The sequence below is a fragment of the Pelobates fuscus genome, chromosome 7 (genome assembly GCF_036172605.1).
Source record: "Pelobates fuscus isolate aPelFus1 chromosome 7, aPelFus1.pri, whole genome shotgun sequence".
NCBI lineage: Eukaryota > Metazoa > Chordata > Amphibia > Anura > Pelobatidae > Pelobates > Pelobates fuscus.
This window is the reverse complement of record NC_086323.1, coordinates 115,103,261-115,117,553: the sequence shown is the minus strand read 5'-3', so window position 1 is coordinate 115,117,553 and position 14,293 is coordinate 115,103,261. Positions and strand designations below refer to the sequence as shown.

Here is a 14,293-nt window from a genome sequence, read left to right as displayed (position 1 = left end):
TGATTACTATGTTCTTGCTACTCCACCTGAAAGTCCCCTGGCTGAGCATGAAGGGAAAATAAAGTCACAGTAGAGCCCCAGTAACTAGTTGTGATTGCTTTGTGCCAGTACTGTTGGATTAGATACATGGATTTCCCTTATCAATCATGGCCGACTTGGTCCTTTCCCCATCCAGGGTCCATCACCATGGTTACAGCAAGGTACCCGTCTGTGGGTAAAAATCACACCTCTTTCCTGTCACGTGGTTTCCCCCACTGAATGACGATTGGCTCCCTTAGCTGGTCTCCCAGTGTAACCAGTAGACTGACAGCTGCAGCAGCCAATGATTAGAGTGTGGGCGTGACCTCCAGCCTGGGCGGCTGTGTGAGGGCCTGAGAGCTGTCCCTGTGTGGGAGGAGGAAGTGCTGTCAGCGGTTTGTGTCGGTGACCCGGTTCGGTAAGGAGGTGCCTGGGATCCTCGGTTTCTGTACGCCGTGCGGTGAAGGAGCGGCGCTGATATAGTGCAGGGGGAGTGGCCAGCTCCAGATACCCATTATAGTCATTGTAACAAAGCGCACAATGGGATGCAGACTGGCACCGTTATCAATAGGGATAGAGACTATTATACTCATTGTCTATAACCAACAAAGCATCAACAGCACTGGGCTACCCAGCATTAACCTCGCTGGGCTACCCAGCATCATCCTCGCTGGGCTACCCGGCATCAGCCTCGCTGGGCTACCCAGCATCAACCTCGCTGGGCTACCCGGCTTTAATCTCAGTGGGCTACCCAGCATCAACCTCAGTGGGCACCTGCCTTGCAAAGACTTCTCATTGAGCTGCATTGGGAAGTCTGTGATTAGAAAGCCACAGATAGTCTGAGTGGGGTTAGATGGGGAGGGTTTGCAAAGGCAAGACAAGAGAGCTGCAGTTTTTGCAAGCTGTTTTTAGATGTAACTCCAATTGAAAAATGTATAATTAAATGTATGAAAGTTATAATTTGGGGTATATCTACTAAATATGTGCTTTTATGTATTTTGGGCAGTGGAGTGCCCTTTTAAATTTGAAGTGTGGCACAAATAAATCCAAATTGCAAAATTCTGACTGAATAAAATTGGTGATTCTAGCTATTTGGAGACTCTTTTCAGGATCAGGTAATTGTTTTATTTGGTTTTCAGTTGGCTTCATTTCAGAGTTTAGTAAATATTCCTGATAGAGTGCTCATATAATAGATTCTAGTTGTTTCTTGTGTAAATCATGCTCGGGATCTACTGACAATAAAGAGAGTCAACCCACACTCTCCATGCCATAGTACCTCTATCATGTCTGTGTGACAGACCAACTTAAATGCTAATACAGCAGCCCACTAAATTGTATTACCTGCCAGTGTGGCAGACCAATATATTTCATTTTATTTTTTTCTGCTGGATCATCAAAAACCATTTACACTCTTTCCTGCCAGACAGATGCCCCAACTGACATGTAATCCTTACCATGCCCGAGACAGACTAAATTCATGGTATTAATCCACTCCCTGTAAGAAAGTTAGACTACTTTGCTGAAACATTTAACTCCGTTCCTGAACCAACAAAACAGAGACCCTATGAAGGAACATCTTAGCGGAGGTGGGGACTTATATGGAGTGCACATGGCACATTATAGTAGCTTTCTCCTCCGATGTACATGGATGATCGGTTGACTTATAAGGGCAGATTTTCTTCCTTCATGCTGCTGCATTTACAAGTAATTGTGCAAAGGGATGTGATGCTTGGTGTGTGCACCTTAATTCCTTTAAAAAGGGTTTAATGTGCTTTTTTTTTTTTTTTTTCCTCTCTATGTATCCCATATAGTACATTTCAAGCTAATTGTATGATCTTCCATTACAGAGTTTACAGCAGACATGACGGAGCCAGAGCTTTTGTTGGATTCTAACATCCGTTTATGGGTGGTTCTTCCAATTGTGTTCATCACATTTTTTGTGGGCATGATCCGCCATTATGTCTCCATCCTGCTTCAGAGCGACAAAAAACTAACACAAGAACAAGTATCAGACAGGTAAAGTATATGTCTCTCTCTGATACAAGACAGCAATATGGTTACAATGGGTCTTGGTATGTCGTTACAATTATTGGAGTGAGCACAAAGGGACACTCCAAGCATAGCATAGACCATAACTAGTAAAGCATGCTTTGGGATCTGCACATGCCTTGTCACTCCCAACCGCCAACACCACTAAGGAACAGCAATGGAGCAAAGCCAGCTATTTCTTTCACTGGAAGTACCGGCATTCCTGCTCCCATCCACTAGTCCAACAGGTAGGGTGCGGTGTCTGTTGGTGACTTTTGAACTGTAAATTTAATCCAAAGTGAGATCCCCTTCAAAACACTTGTTACATATTTAAGTAGGGCTTGTATCTGTCCAACTAATGGTAACAAAGATGTTTTCTGTACTGAGGGATGTATCTGCAGTTAGAGGTAAATGTTTGCTTACTCACTTTGTAAGAAAAATGAAAGTTGGTTATCATTTTAAAAGGTGCCCAGACTTTGACAGAGTAACCTCCAGGTCCTGTGGTGCATTACTGTATATACTTAAATTACAGACTATAGTTAATCCTGTGGCATTACAACATCCAGCACTATATATATAATGTTATGGTGGGGAAAAATTGTGATTGAAAACCCCTTCCACCTCAAGTCTGCGGATAGTTAATACCATGTTAAACATACATCTGCACACCAGTCAAGCCATAAGACTTGCTTTTCCCACAGAAATCACAAATCTTCAGTGATGTTATTACCGCAGAGGATTCTGGGTTTGCATATGCAAATTAGTTTAACAAAGAATAATTTGCATATGCCAACCCAGAATCCTATACGGTAATAACATCACTGCAAACCTGTGATGTCTGTGGGAAAAGCAAGTCTTATGGCTTGACTGGTGTGCATTTTTTTGTTTAATGTTTTATATGTTTTATTTATATATATATATATATATATATAATGTGTAATCCAGTTTGACTAGCAATGCTTTTAAATAACATGTTTCTCATAAAATGGAATGTATATCTCTGCTCCATGGGTGTCATTGGGAAATTTTCATGCAGACTACCCGAGGAAATAATTCAGTCTGGTTTATGTATATGATAATCTTCTTGTTCTCTTCCAGTCAAGTGCTGATTCGAAGCAGAGTACTTCGGGAAAACGGCAAATACATTTCTAAGCAGGTACCAAGTAGTGCATGGAACTCCTGATGTGCGGAGTTTATGACTATGGGAGTTGTATGTGTCTGTTTTTTGTTTTCTTCCTCTTTTTTTCATAATTATTTAAGACTGCTCAGAGTGGTAAAAGTTTATTTATTTTTATTAACCCCTTAAGGACACATGACATGTGTGACATGTCATTATTCCCTTTTATTCCAGAAGTTTGGTCCTTAAGGGGTTAAAGCAGATCAAAACTATGCATGCATTATAGATTGCTAATATGCATCTTTACACTTCTCGTGCTCAAGTAAATGTCTTTGCTTTCCAGTCCTTTCTGATGAGGAAATTCTTCTTCAATAATGCAGAAGATGGATTTTTTAAAAAGACAAAGAGGAAAGTTGTTCCACCTTCTCCCATGACAGGTACAGAAAAACAAATACATCTGCATTTTAAACATTTTTTTAAAGCTTGTAATCCATGTAGTGCAGAATACACTCTCATTTGATAAGATTTACCTGGATAAAACAACGGTGTTTCCTTATTTTTTTTTTTTTACTTTTTTTTTTTTTTTTATTGCACTTACGTACAGAACCCAGTGGCAAGAGAAGAGAATTAAAAATGCTAAAACTGGTTAAAGGCACACTCCTGCCCCCATAACATAATCTCAATGAACGTGTAATGGGGGCAGGAGTGTCTGGACGCCATCTTACCTTCAGTTTAAATTGTTTTTCAGCAGTTTAACACCAAAGGTGCAGTCCTCTGCACCCTTTCTTCCTCTCTCCAGTTACTACAGTAATCAGGATGATTTGCTAGGCAGCCGCTGAGAGCAGCAGATAGCACTCTGTCTTTCACTTGAGAGTAATAGTACATATTGAGAATAAGTTGCTATGGGGATGGTACTGTTCCTTTAAGGCTTCCTTGTTATGCTGTGTGTTTATGTAAATACTATTCTTCTAAGAATGCAGACTGCTACACGACTTCCGCACTATACAGTCGTTTACAGTTTCCAGAGTAACTTTTGGGGGGGAAGTATATGTATATTTGTATATATCTATGAGTAGGTGTGTAATAAATGTTTATATATATATATATATATATACACACACATTCTATTTTAGTGTGTATGTGTACTCCTATCCTTAATATTAAATGTGTGGTTCGGAGCTTACCCTGACCTTGTTTTTTGTTCTTTTCAGATCCAACAATGTTAACAGACATGATGAAAGGAAATGTCACAAATGTTCTTCCAATGATTCTCATTGGTGGCTGGATTAATATGACCTTCTCTGGGTTTGTGACAAGTAAGTTTGGTGCAGTATGGATTGGGAACATGTTGGACTTTAAGACAGGAGGACTGCTCTCTCAAGTTATGCCTTACTAAAACGTACGATAAATGAACCTTTATACAGAAATTAACACGACATAGACGGCCACTCTTAATGTGCTGTGATTTATTTGTCACTTGAATTACTTAGTGCTGGCAGACGTTGCCTACTTATGCTATTAGAGGCTTTTGTCAGTTTAATAAGATTACAAAAGCACAATGGCTTGTTGACTTGTCCCGTAGTGTTAAAACTGCGGTGCCCTGCTGCTTATTCAGCGTTCTATATCTTGTAATCAAAAATGTAAAACATTGGAAAGCTGAGCAGGTAAAGCATAATATATTAGTGACCTAATTCTAAAGAAACCACCATTGTGTAGGTAAACTGCTGTACTGTAGCAGGAGGAGGCACAAGATTGTTTACATAACATTTTGTAACAGTAAACTAAGCTACCGTAAGGCATATGTTCATTAGCCTGAATATAGGTAAAATACAAAAGAAAACAAGTGATTACAACACAAACAAGTTCAGACAAACTGACATGCCGAGAGTAGAGGCTCTTTCTACTTCAATCCTCCTATTTATTTATTTTTTATTTTTATTTTTTATTTCCTGACTTTAGACCCTTGGCTTTAACAAAGGAATCAGATTATTCCTCTAATGGCAGATTTTTTTTTTTTATTGTTTTTTTATTTTTTTGCATTTATTTTATTGCATTTATTTTGACTGTTGTCACTTGTGTGCTACACATTCTGCCTAACAAAGCATAAAAACTGTTTAATAGTCCAGTGTTTGAGTTGTTCTACAACATGGACATATGATGCTATGCACTACTAGACTAACTACATTTCATACAGTGTCACGCCTTTACCTGCTAGGACAGTTTATCTATCTGATGATGAATCTACAACTATACTTTATACTATAATGTATCCACTGTCATTGTTTGTTCTGTTTAGCTAAAGTGCCATTTCCATTGACTCTACGATTCAAACCTATGCTGCAGCAAGGAATAGAGCTATTGTCTTTGGATGCTTCCTGGTAAGGAAAATAAATGTTTAATATAAGTTCACTATAGGAAGAACCTTGATGTTCTTTGTGAATGCTAAAGTACTTGTGGCATCTGTATATTGCTAAAATAGTGTCTCTGATTCTGCAGTTCTGGTTGATTTTGTGTTAGTCATTGGGTTTCTGAAACCTCACACTGACATTTTCTCACAACATGTGAGTGAACCTCAAGAACGTTTCCTTGTTATTTGACTGTCCACCAAATGCAAACGGAATGAGAAGAGATGCACATCACACCTCAGTGACTTAGGTTCATATACCGATTTGGATCTAATTACAAATGTGTTATTTATATAACTGAAACCATGCTAGGTGATGAAAATTATCCTAGCAAAGTGTTTACAGTAAATATTAACAGGGATATTTACTAAAGTAAGAATTCAAAGTTAATTGCAAATTTAAGACAAAAATAGCCGACCTGACAAATTCTCTAAAGTCTGCTACTCTTTCAGTGCAGCCAGTCTCACCTTAAATTTTAAATTCACTAGTGAATAACCTGTAAGTGGTCAACCGATTTTATGGGTGGGCAAGTTTTTTGTTTTTTTTATATATTTTTTTTTTTTGTTTTTCTAATCCTTGAGAAGGCTTTATTCTGCTTGGCGTTTTTTATGCTGCTCAATCTCAAGGGATTTATTAAGCATAAATTATGAAGAAAAAATTACCCAAGTGTCAGCTCCGTTATAATTTGAAAAAAAAGAATAAATAGCCACATCAGAAGGAATAAGATTACTTTAGATTACTAATCTTAAAGAAAACAAGATCCTATGAGAAAGAGTTACTGGGAAAATTGGCAGCAAAATATAACTTGTTAAAATGAGAAGCGGGTAACTGAAAGGGCAGAGAGACCGCCAAAAGGGGAGTATAAAAAAAAACACTAGTGGGTACAGCAAAGCAAGGGGGAAAGTTTGCATATTCATGGAGCCATTGAAGGCCCAGCTCGAGTGAGCAGTGGGGAACAGAGAGGTTGGAAGGAAGCAAAGGAGAGCAAATAGAACCGAAATAAAAACATAATAAGGTCAAGAAAAGCATACTCTAAGTTGGAAACAACTCACCTGGAGGCAGGAGCAAAGAAAGAGAAATTGGGGTGGATCTTGATGGGGGTTTTGTATGCCTAGCTTCATACTGTTGGTTCTTTTGGTACTTTATATTAACTGGTTTTTTTTTGGTTGCTCGAGGTGTTCAGCAAAGAAGGGAAAAGAAAATATGAAGCTCCCTGTCTTGCTCTAAACGTGGCCCCTTACCTCTCCCACAACCAAGTAACTCATTACAGTTCTATCCGCAACTTGACAGATCTGCAGATGTCAGAAATTTAGTAACTGGAAAAATAAATGTCCCAAGACACCACGACTTTCTTTTCACCAACCCCCTCAAAAATTAAACTAACCCCTTGGTGACATATTATGTGTCAGGACTATCACAAAAATGTGTGTTTATTACAGTTACAGTCCTCCTAAGATGTGAGACTGTTTAGTGCCAACTTGTGATCACTCTAACAGCGAATCACATGTGCAAGATAGACAGGTATGTGGTTTTAGTGTTTCATAGTATCCTTTGAGTGTTTAAACCAGAGTCCCACAATATCTATTTTTTTAATTTAAAATTATTTTAACTCCTTGATTACTTTGCTGAACCGTGATAAAGACAAACGGCGCAGTAGTATCAATTTGTGCTTATATTGGCAGAGATCAGTCATACAAAAGTGCCAAGATGGCCTTAGTGAGTTACCATGGGTGTATGTTTTTTATTTTATAATTTGTGTCGGACATTTGAACTTGAGGATTGTAAAGTGTCCCAAAATTTGGCATTTCTGTATTCAGAATTAGGGCATTTTGCATGCACTCTGATCAAAACCTGCAGACAATGCAAAAAGTGGAAAAAAATATTCTACTACAAAGCTATTAACTGAAAATTGCTGTGTTATAAAGAACAAAACACCCCTTAAACATACACACAATTTAATTAACTTTGAATTCATAACCCTGATAGTTTTGAGTTTAGTCACCATGATCATCCTTGCAACCGTCAACTTGGCAAATTTTAAAAACTTTGGCCTTTAAATGACCATTCCACACCCGTAAAATATTTTTAGCTTGCTGAAACGCTTCATGGGTGAGCGGCATCCTATTTTAAACCCAGTTTATAAAAGTGCAGGTTTTTGGAAAATGGGCACTTTTATAATTCAATTATGCAACACACCCCCACCTCCCCAGCTACCAATCAAGCAGCATGGGAGGTTTGCTTTCTCCTTCCGTTAGCTCCCCTGAGCTAACAGAAGTGGCAGCCATACTTTACTTGTGCTTGTCTATCTCTCCCTGCATACTTCTGTTCTGACCTCATACTGAAACGCTCTTCAGTGCGTGCGTCAGTTCACTGCTGTCAGCCAATGAATGCAAATCTAGGCATGAACATTTGCATACGTTACCTTGAAACTCCTGTTTCAGACTGGCTATTGAGGCCTCAATGATGCTTGCCCTAGATGGACTTACACCTCCGGAAGCAGATGGCTTAAACTCTACATGTGCAACATTTCATACTAAAACACTGCACATACAGATCCCAGTTACCATGACCACTTCGCGTCACTGAAGTGGTCATGGTGCTTGGAGTAACCCTTAATAAACAATATGTAGATTTCCTTGAAGTAAGAGATGAAAATGCACACAATTGGTCCAGCGTCCAGTAGGGACAAAATACAAGACATCCCTGGTCCTCAGAGAGTTAAACCTTTCTTACTGCTGTAACCCTATTCTCACTTTTGTTCTTGTTTGTGTTTCCTCTGCAGGGTGAGCTCAGCATCATGGTACTTTCTTAATGTATTTGGATTGAGAAGCATTTATTCTCTTATTCTGGGCCAAGACAATGGTAACAAGTGATTATGTTTCCCTTGACAGTGTTCATTCTAAGTGATAACTTATGGTGCTCGAAAATATCAGTTACACCCAGTTACTTTATTTATAATCATAGGAGAAATGTCTTGTTTGCAGATTTTTCTGTAAATATTCAAACAGTGAAGATAAATAATTGCAGAATGTATGATGTCCTGTTAGGGAATGATTCACTGTACAAAATAAACATGTCTTTAATGGGGAACTCCATTGTGATGCATGATCTGATACCTGAGAATTACCATTATCGGTGCTGTTTATTATTTTGTGTATATGTTTCACATAAACCCTATAATTGTTATTTTATGGGTTAACCCGTGAGTACCGTAACTCTCTTGTAGTTTGTATTTCTCATTAAACCTTTCTGTCTTGCCTCATCAGCCGCAGATCAGTCGAGAGTGATGCAAGAACAGATGACTGGAGCAGCTATGGCAATGCCGGCAGACACCAACAAGGCGTTTAAGGTATTAATCTTTGTTTGGTGGGCTGCCAAATTATGCATGAAACATTCCACAATGCAATGAAAACCTCCAAATTAGATTTTTTATGTTGTCACTTATGTTTAGGCTATAGTAGTTAAGAGTTTACAATAAATGCAAGTGAATAAAGGGTTTTCCTGCTTTGTTCTCTTGATCTGCATTTGTAACCTAATTGACAGCTCATCACAACTGGCTGTTTTGTAAATAAATCCCTACATAGTGTGGTGGAATAGCATTGTAGATCCCTTTCTTTGTGACTCATGACATACCAGAACTGGTGATCTAGTGAGACTTATTTGCTAATCTTCTAACTTCAAAGAGTTTAAAACCAATCTATGTTGCATCTTTACAGAAACTCCCTTAAAATACAAAACATGATGTGCATTTTAAGTTTTTAAAATGTTTTAACTTTCAAGCTTGCTTCTATTTTAAGAACAATATACAAATATATAATAAGCAGGTATCTGGTACTGGGTTGAGGCAGTCCTTGCAAACTTGTCAACACTGACATTAACATTTTGAGAAAAACATTTGTCTGCTGTTAAACCAGAATTTGTGCAGTGTTCTGTTTGCATTATCCTATCAAACCGTGTAACCATTTTCAACTAGCTAATAGTCTACATCTGTATTTCATATACGTAATATGATGCAAATGTAATAGAAGCAAAGTATGATGGCTGTTAAAATTAACTATATACTTTAATGCATTGCAATCTTATAGTGTAACATTTGTCTAGATACATTTTATTTTTCAATACTATGCCCAACAAACATTGTGTCTGGGTTTAGATACAAAATATTAACATCATTAATAGGGTCATTCTTTAAAGCGAGCATTTTGGGGGACTAGATTGGAAAAATTCTGGAGCTGCTTTCAGTTAGTGACGTTCCAGACTCTTAAAACTTTTTAGCTCCCTGAAATGCTTTGTGTGAAGAGTGTGGGACTTTTATAAAGTAACACTCCACCCCCTGGCTTGCAAGCAGAGAACATGCCCTGTAACTTCCTGGGTTGGTTAGCACAGTGGAGCTAAATTTAAGAGGCAGACCGCTTCCCAGAGCCCTTGCCTTGCAAAGACTTCTCAATGAGCTGCAGTGTGGCATATCTACTAAACAATAACTTTATTTTTTCCATTTTGGAAGTGGAGTGGTTCTTTAAGCTGTTTTGGATTACAATTTAAAATCACTTTGAATTCCACTTTAGTGAATATGACTGTCAGACATCATGTTTTCTAGCCATCTGTATTTTTTAGAATAGATTGCAATAGGAAGCAGCCTGTTGCTCTGCCACTGGCTGTTAACTGGCTGTTAACTGGCTGAATAATTACAGTAGTACTCACCAAAGTGAGAATTCAAAGTAAATGTAACATTTAAAACCAAAATAATCAAACTGGTGTCTTTCTCCAAGTCTGCTAGACTTCTAATCTGGCTATTTTGCCCTTAAATTTAAAATTCACTTTGAATTCTCACTTTAGTAAATAACAACGGTACCGTATATACTCGAGTATAAGTCAAGTTTTTCGGCACATTTTTTGTGCTGAAAATCCCCCACTCGACTTATACTCGAGTCACTGTCTGTATTACGGCAACTTACATTGCCATAATACAGACCAGGACCGCCGGGCTCATTACAAGCCCGGCGGTCCTGTTGGAGGCTGGCAGAGAGCTGTAACTTACCTTTCCTGCAGCTCCTGTCAGCTCCCTTCTCTCTCCTCCGGTCCGGTCAGCTCCCTTCTCCTCCACTGCAAGTCTCGCGAGAGCCGCGGGGTCAGAGCTCCACGCGGCACTCACACCGCGAGACTTGCAGTTGAGCTGACAGGGGAGCTGACCAGACCGGAGGAGAAGGGAGCTGACAGGAGCTGCAGGAAAGGTAAGTAACAGCTCGCTGCCAGCCCCCCTCCTACACAGCCCATCCACTGGACCACCAGGGAATGAGAGCCCCCCCCTTCCTGGCCAGCTAACAAGCCGGGAGGGAGGACGAAAAAAAAACGAAACATTTAAATACCAATAAAATAAGAAAATTTTATAATATTAAAATTAAATAAAAATAATAATAAAATAAATGCCCACCCCCCACCAAGGCTCTGCATTCACATACACACACACTGCATTCACATACACACACACTGCATTCACATACACACACACTGCATTCACACACTCACACACACTGCATTCACACACTCACACTGCATTCACACACTCACACTGCATTCACACACTCACACACACTGCATTCACACACTCACACACTGCACTCATACAAACACACACTGCATTATTTACACACACACACACACACACACACACACTGCATTCATTATATACACACACTGTAAATAAATATTCAATTAATATACTTTTTTGGGGATATAATTTTATTTAGAAATTTACCAGTAGCTGCTGCATTCCCACCCTAGTCTTATACTCGAGTCAATACGTTTCCCCAGTTTTTTGGGGTAAAATTAGGGGTCCCGACTTATATTCGGGTCGACTTATACTCGAGTATATACGGTGTGTGTTAATTTAATGCAGTGGGAATGTCTCAAGCCTGAAACTTTAAATTGTGTTATTCTCCCCAGACTGAATGGGAAGCACTTGAGCTGACTGACCACCAGTGGGCGCTAGATGATTTGGAAGATGAGCTGATGGCCAAGGATCTGAACTTCGAGGGGATGTTCAAAAAAGAGCTACAAACATCCATATTCTAATACTTGAGCTGCCTTTTGGAAACTTTTGCCCTACAGAGTTTACATTTGTCTTGTTTACCTGCTTGTACTGTTTATTTTATAAAGATGCAGGTGCAGCTTGCATCATACTTTTGGTACAGCAGAGAAAGCAGTTAGCTTAGCAGAACCCTTTTTCCGACTTTAAATCAATGTTCCGTAGATTTCCTTTTCTGGTACTACTGATTCATTTACATACCATTGCTTGCTGTAGAATAGATCCAGGTGTTTCACAACAGTCTTGAGTAATAATTTTAGAAGTTTGGAGCTGTAATCCAGACTGTACATTTTTGACCCTTTAATGCAAGACTGTATGTAAATAAATTATAGCGCAAAGCAAGAAAAAAACAAGGCATATTTAACATTTCCACTGGATAAAACCAGAAACATGTTCAGAAATAGGAACTGTGCCTTTAAACACTATACTTAGAATGTCTTCGTTTTTTTTCTTCATATTTTTTTTTTTTTTTTATCACTGTGAAGCAGAAAAAAAGAATCCATCCGTTTATACTGCCTTTAAATCAGATCATTAGATTACATTCCATTGCAATGAAGAGGGACAGCCATATTCCCTTAATGAGACAGGATCACTCAATAAAATGTGAATTGTCGTGAATTCAAAGAGCCTTTCAAACTGTATAAATCCCTGTCTGTTTCCAGTTTGCCTATTTTGTCTTAAACGTTTGAATTCCAGACAGTTGACACTTTACTGAATATCCTGCCAGTGTTTACTTTGCTATAACCACTCTTATTTCAAAGCGGAGTAGCATAACTGCATCATTAACATGGGGGATACAAATAAAACATTTATAGGAAGACAACCCCACGGCAGAACGGCAGACTCGTTGGCATGGTATATCTGCTTGATATGGTCTGCTCATGGGGTATTTTTTTTTTCTCCTCCTTTATTGAATATCTGAGATATTTATCTTCAGAACTCGGTCAATACGGTAGACAGGAGTCTGTCAACAGCTTATCAATGCACATACTGTATTTATTTATATTCACTTTTTTATTTTTGCCTATTTAAACTTTATACAATATTGTTATTTTGAAGTAACAAAAGTAGACAGACTTTTTTTTAAATGCTTTTCCTGTGGTCCGGTCTCTAAAATGTACTTTTATTTTTCTCTGTAATTTAAAAATAAACGATTTCACCGTACATTATGCTGTAGTAATATAGTCTTGATTCTTACTCTTGTCTCCAGTCATAAGAATGTTGGCTGCAGTATGCTTCTTATATATAATAATTAATGAATTGAAGGTTAGTATTTAAAAACCTTGGCTTAATAAGAGAGTTTCACTAAATAGTGTTTTTTGTTAACCTGAATTGCTAAATATAGACTAAAATAACCATGCTGTGACAATAGCAGAGTTGGACTTTTTTTTCCCAAGTATTGCAATTTTTTTTTTTATTCGCTGCAATTCACTATTTGGTTAATACACTCAAAGTTTTAAAACGTATGCCAAAAATGCTGGGTTGTTAGAATTTTCTGGCCTAAAGTTGTCTCTCCTGTTTCCTACATACTGTTTAGTAAATGCGTCTAGAACTGCCAGTTTTGTTTTGTGATAACATTGCTTGTTTTGTATAAATAGGGGCCTAAGCATAACTAGTGTTTGTAGTGTATAGGTCATGGGTCGTCAGCCTGGTCCCTACCGCCCACTAGTGGGTATTTCAGGATTCCAGGTGGGCGGTAGGGATTTCCTCATTTTGAGAGATTGGGTGAATGCGATCCAGCGGTACCCCTGCGACCGGGTACCCGCCATCACCATTTGCGACCCAGGCCTGCGCGGCAAACCGCCGGGGCCGCCATTCAAGGAGTTCATCGGGTGACCCATGCTGTCAGGGCCACCCGATGGTTATGGATTGTAAGGGGGCCCGGTCAGCCCTGGGCGCTTTAACACCGCGACTGGGCCCCCTGTGATTACATCACATAGAGCTGGGAGGAAGTGACTGCACGTCATTCCTCCCAGCTAACACACAGACTGCGCGGGAGGAAGCAGAGGGAGTCAGAGTGGGAACTGACTCCCATCCATCTGAGCCACCACTGGACCACAGGGAATGTCACCCTCCTGCACCTAAAAGGTAGGAAACAGGTGGGTGACTAAAATATTTTGTGTGTGTATGTGTCTTTGTATGTATGTGTCTTATGTACTTCTTGTAAGCAAACACATACTTCATTCTCTAAACACACACTCTCTACAACCCAGCGCAATCATGTTATTAAGTTTGCTTGCGCTGCGCAGAACAAATACAGGGCCTTTATCTTATGCTAGTGCTCTTCAGCAGAGCTCTGCGCATTGAACTAACATGCTCACTTTAGAGAAGGGGTGTGCTTTCATGTGGTGGAGGTAATGTTGTGTACCTCTATAAAACTAATCTTTGTGGTGATATATGTACAAGTCCACGTGTAATATGTATAGAGTTAGGTGCTCCTGAGGAACAATCCATTCCTGAAAATGTTTGCTTTATTATTATTCATTTTATTAGAAAGGAATACATTATGAAACTTGGGTCTTGGTGTGTCCCTCCACAACACTGTACTCCACAATTATATAACACTACACAATACTTATTAGTTGATAACTAAATTAGAAGTAAATTTATTTTTGCTTTTCTAATTTTCTTTTGACAAAC

At 38.9% G+C, this 14,293-nt stretch overlaps 1 protein-coding gene across 2 annotated transcripts; it reads left to right on the top strand.

The window, feature by feature from the left end:
• Positions 1-345: 345 nt before the first annotated feature.
• Positions 346-12,822, top strand: EMC3 (ER membrane protein complex subunit 3). Of its 2 annotated transcripts, none has more exons than XM_063426458.1 (9): positions 346-423; positions 1,866-2,034; positions 3,145-3,202; positions 3,507-3,600; positions 4,375-4,479; positions 5,460-5,541; positions 8,351-8,430; positions 8,835-8,917; positions 11,512-12,822. In XM_063426458.1, the coding sequence occupies exons 2-9, from the start codon at positions 1,880-1,882 to the stop codon at positions 11,638-11,640; spliced, it is 786 nt and encodes a 261-aa protein (XP_063282528.1). In that variant the 5' UTR covers positions 346-423; positions 1,866-1,879; the 3' UTR covers positions 11,641-12,822. The 2 variants fall into 2 exon arrangements, with proteins under 2 accessions (XP_063282528.1, XP_063282527.1); XM_063426457.1 differs by having other exon boundaries at positions 346-436.
• Positions 12,823-14,293: the final 1,471 nt, after the last annotated feature.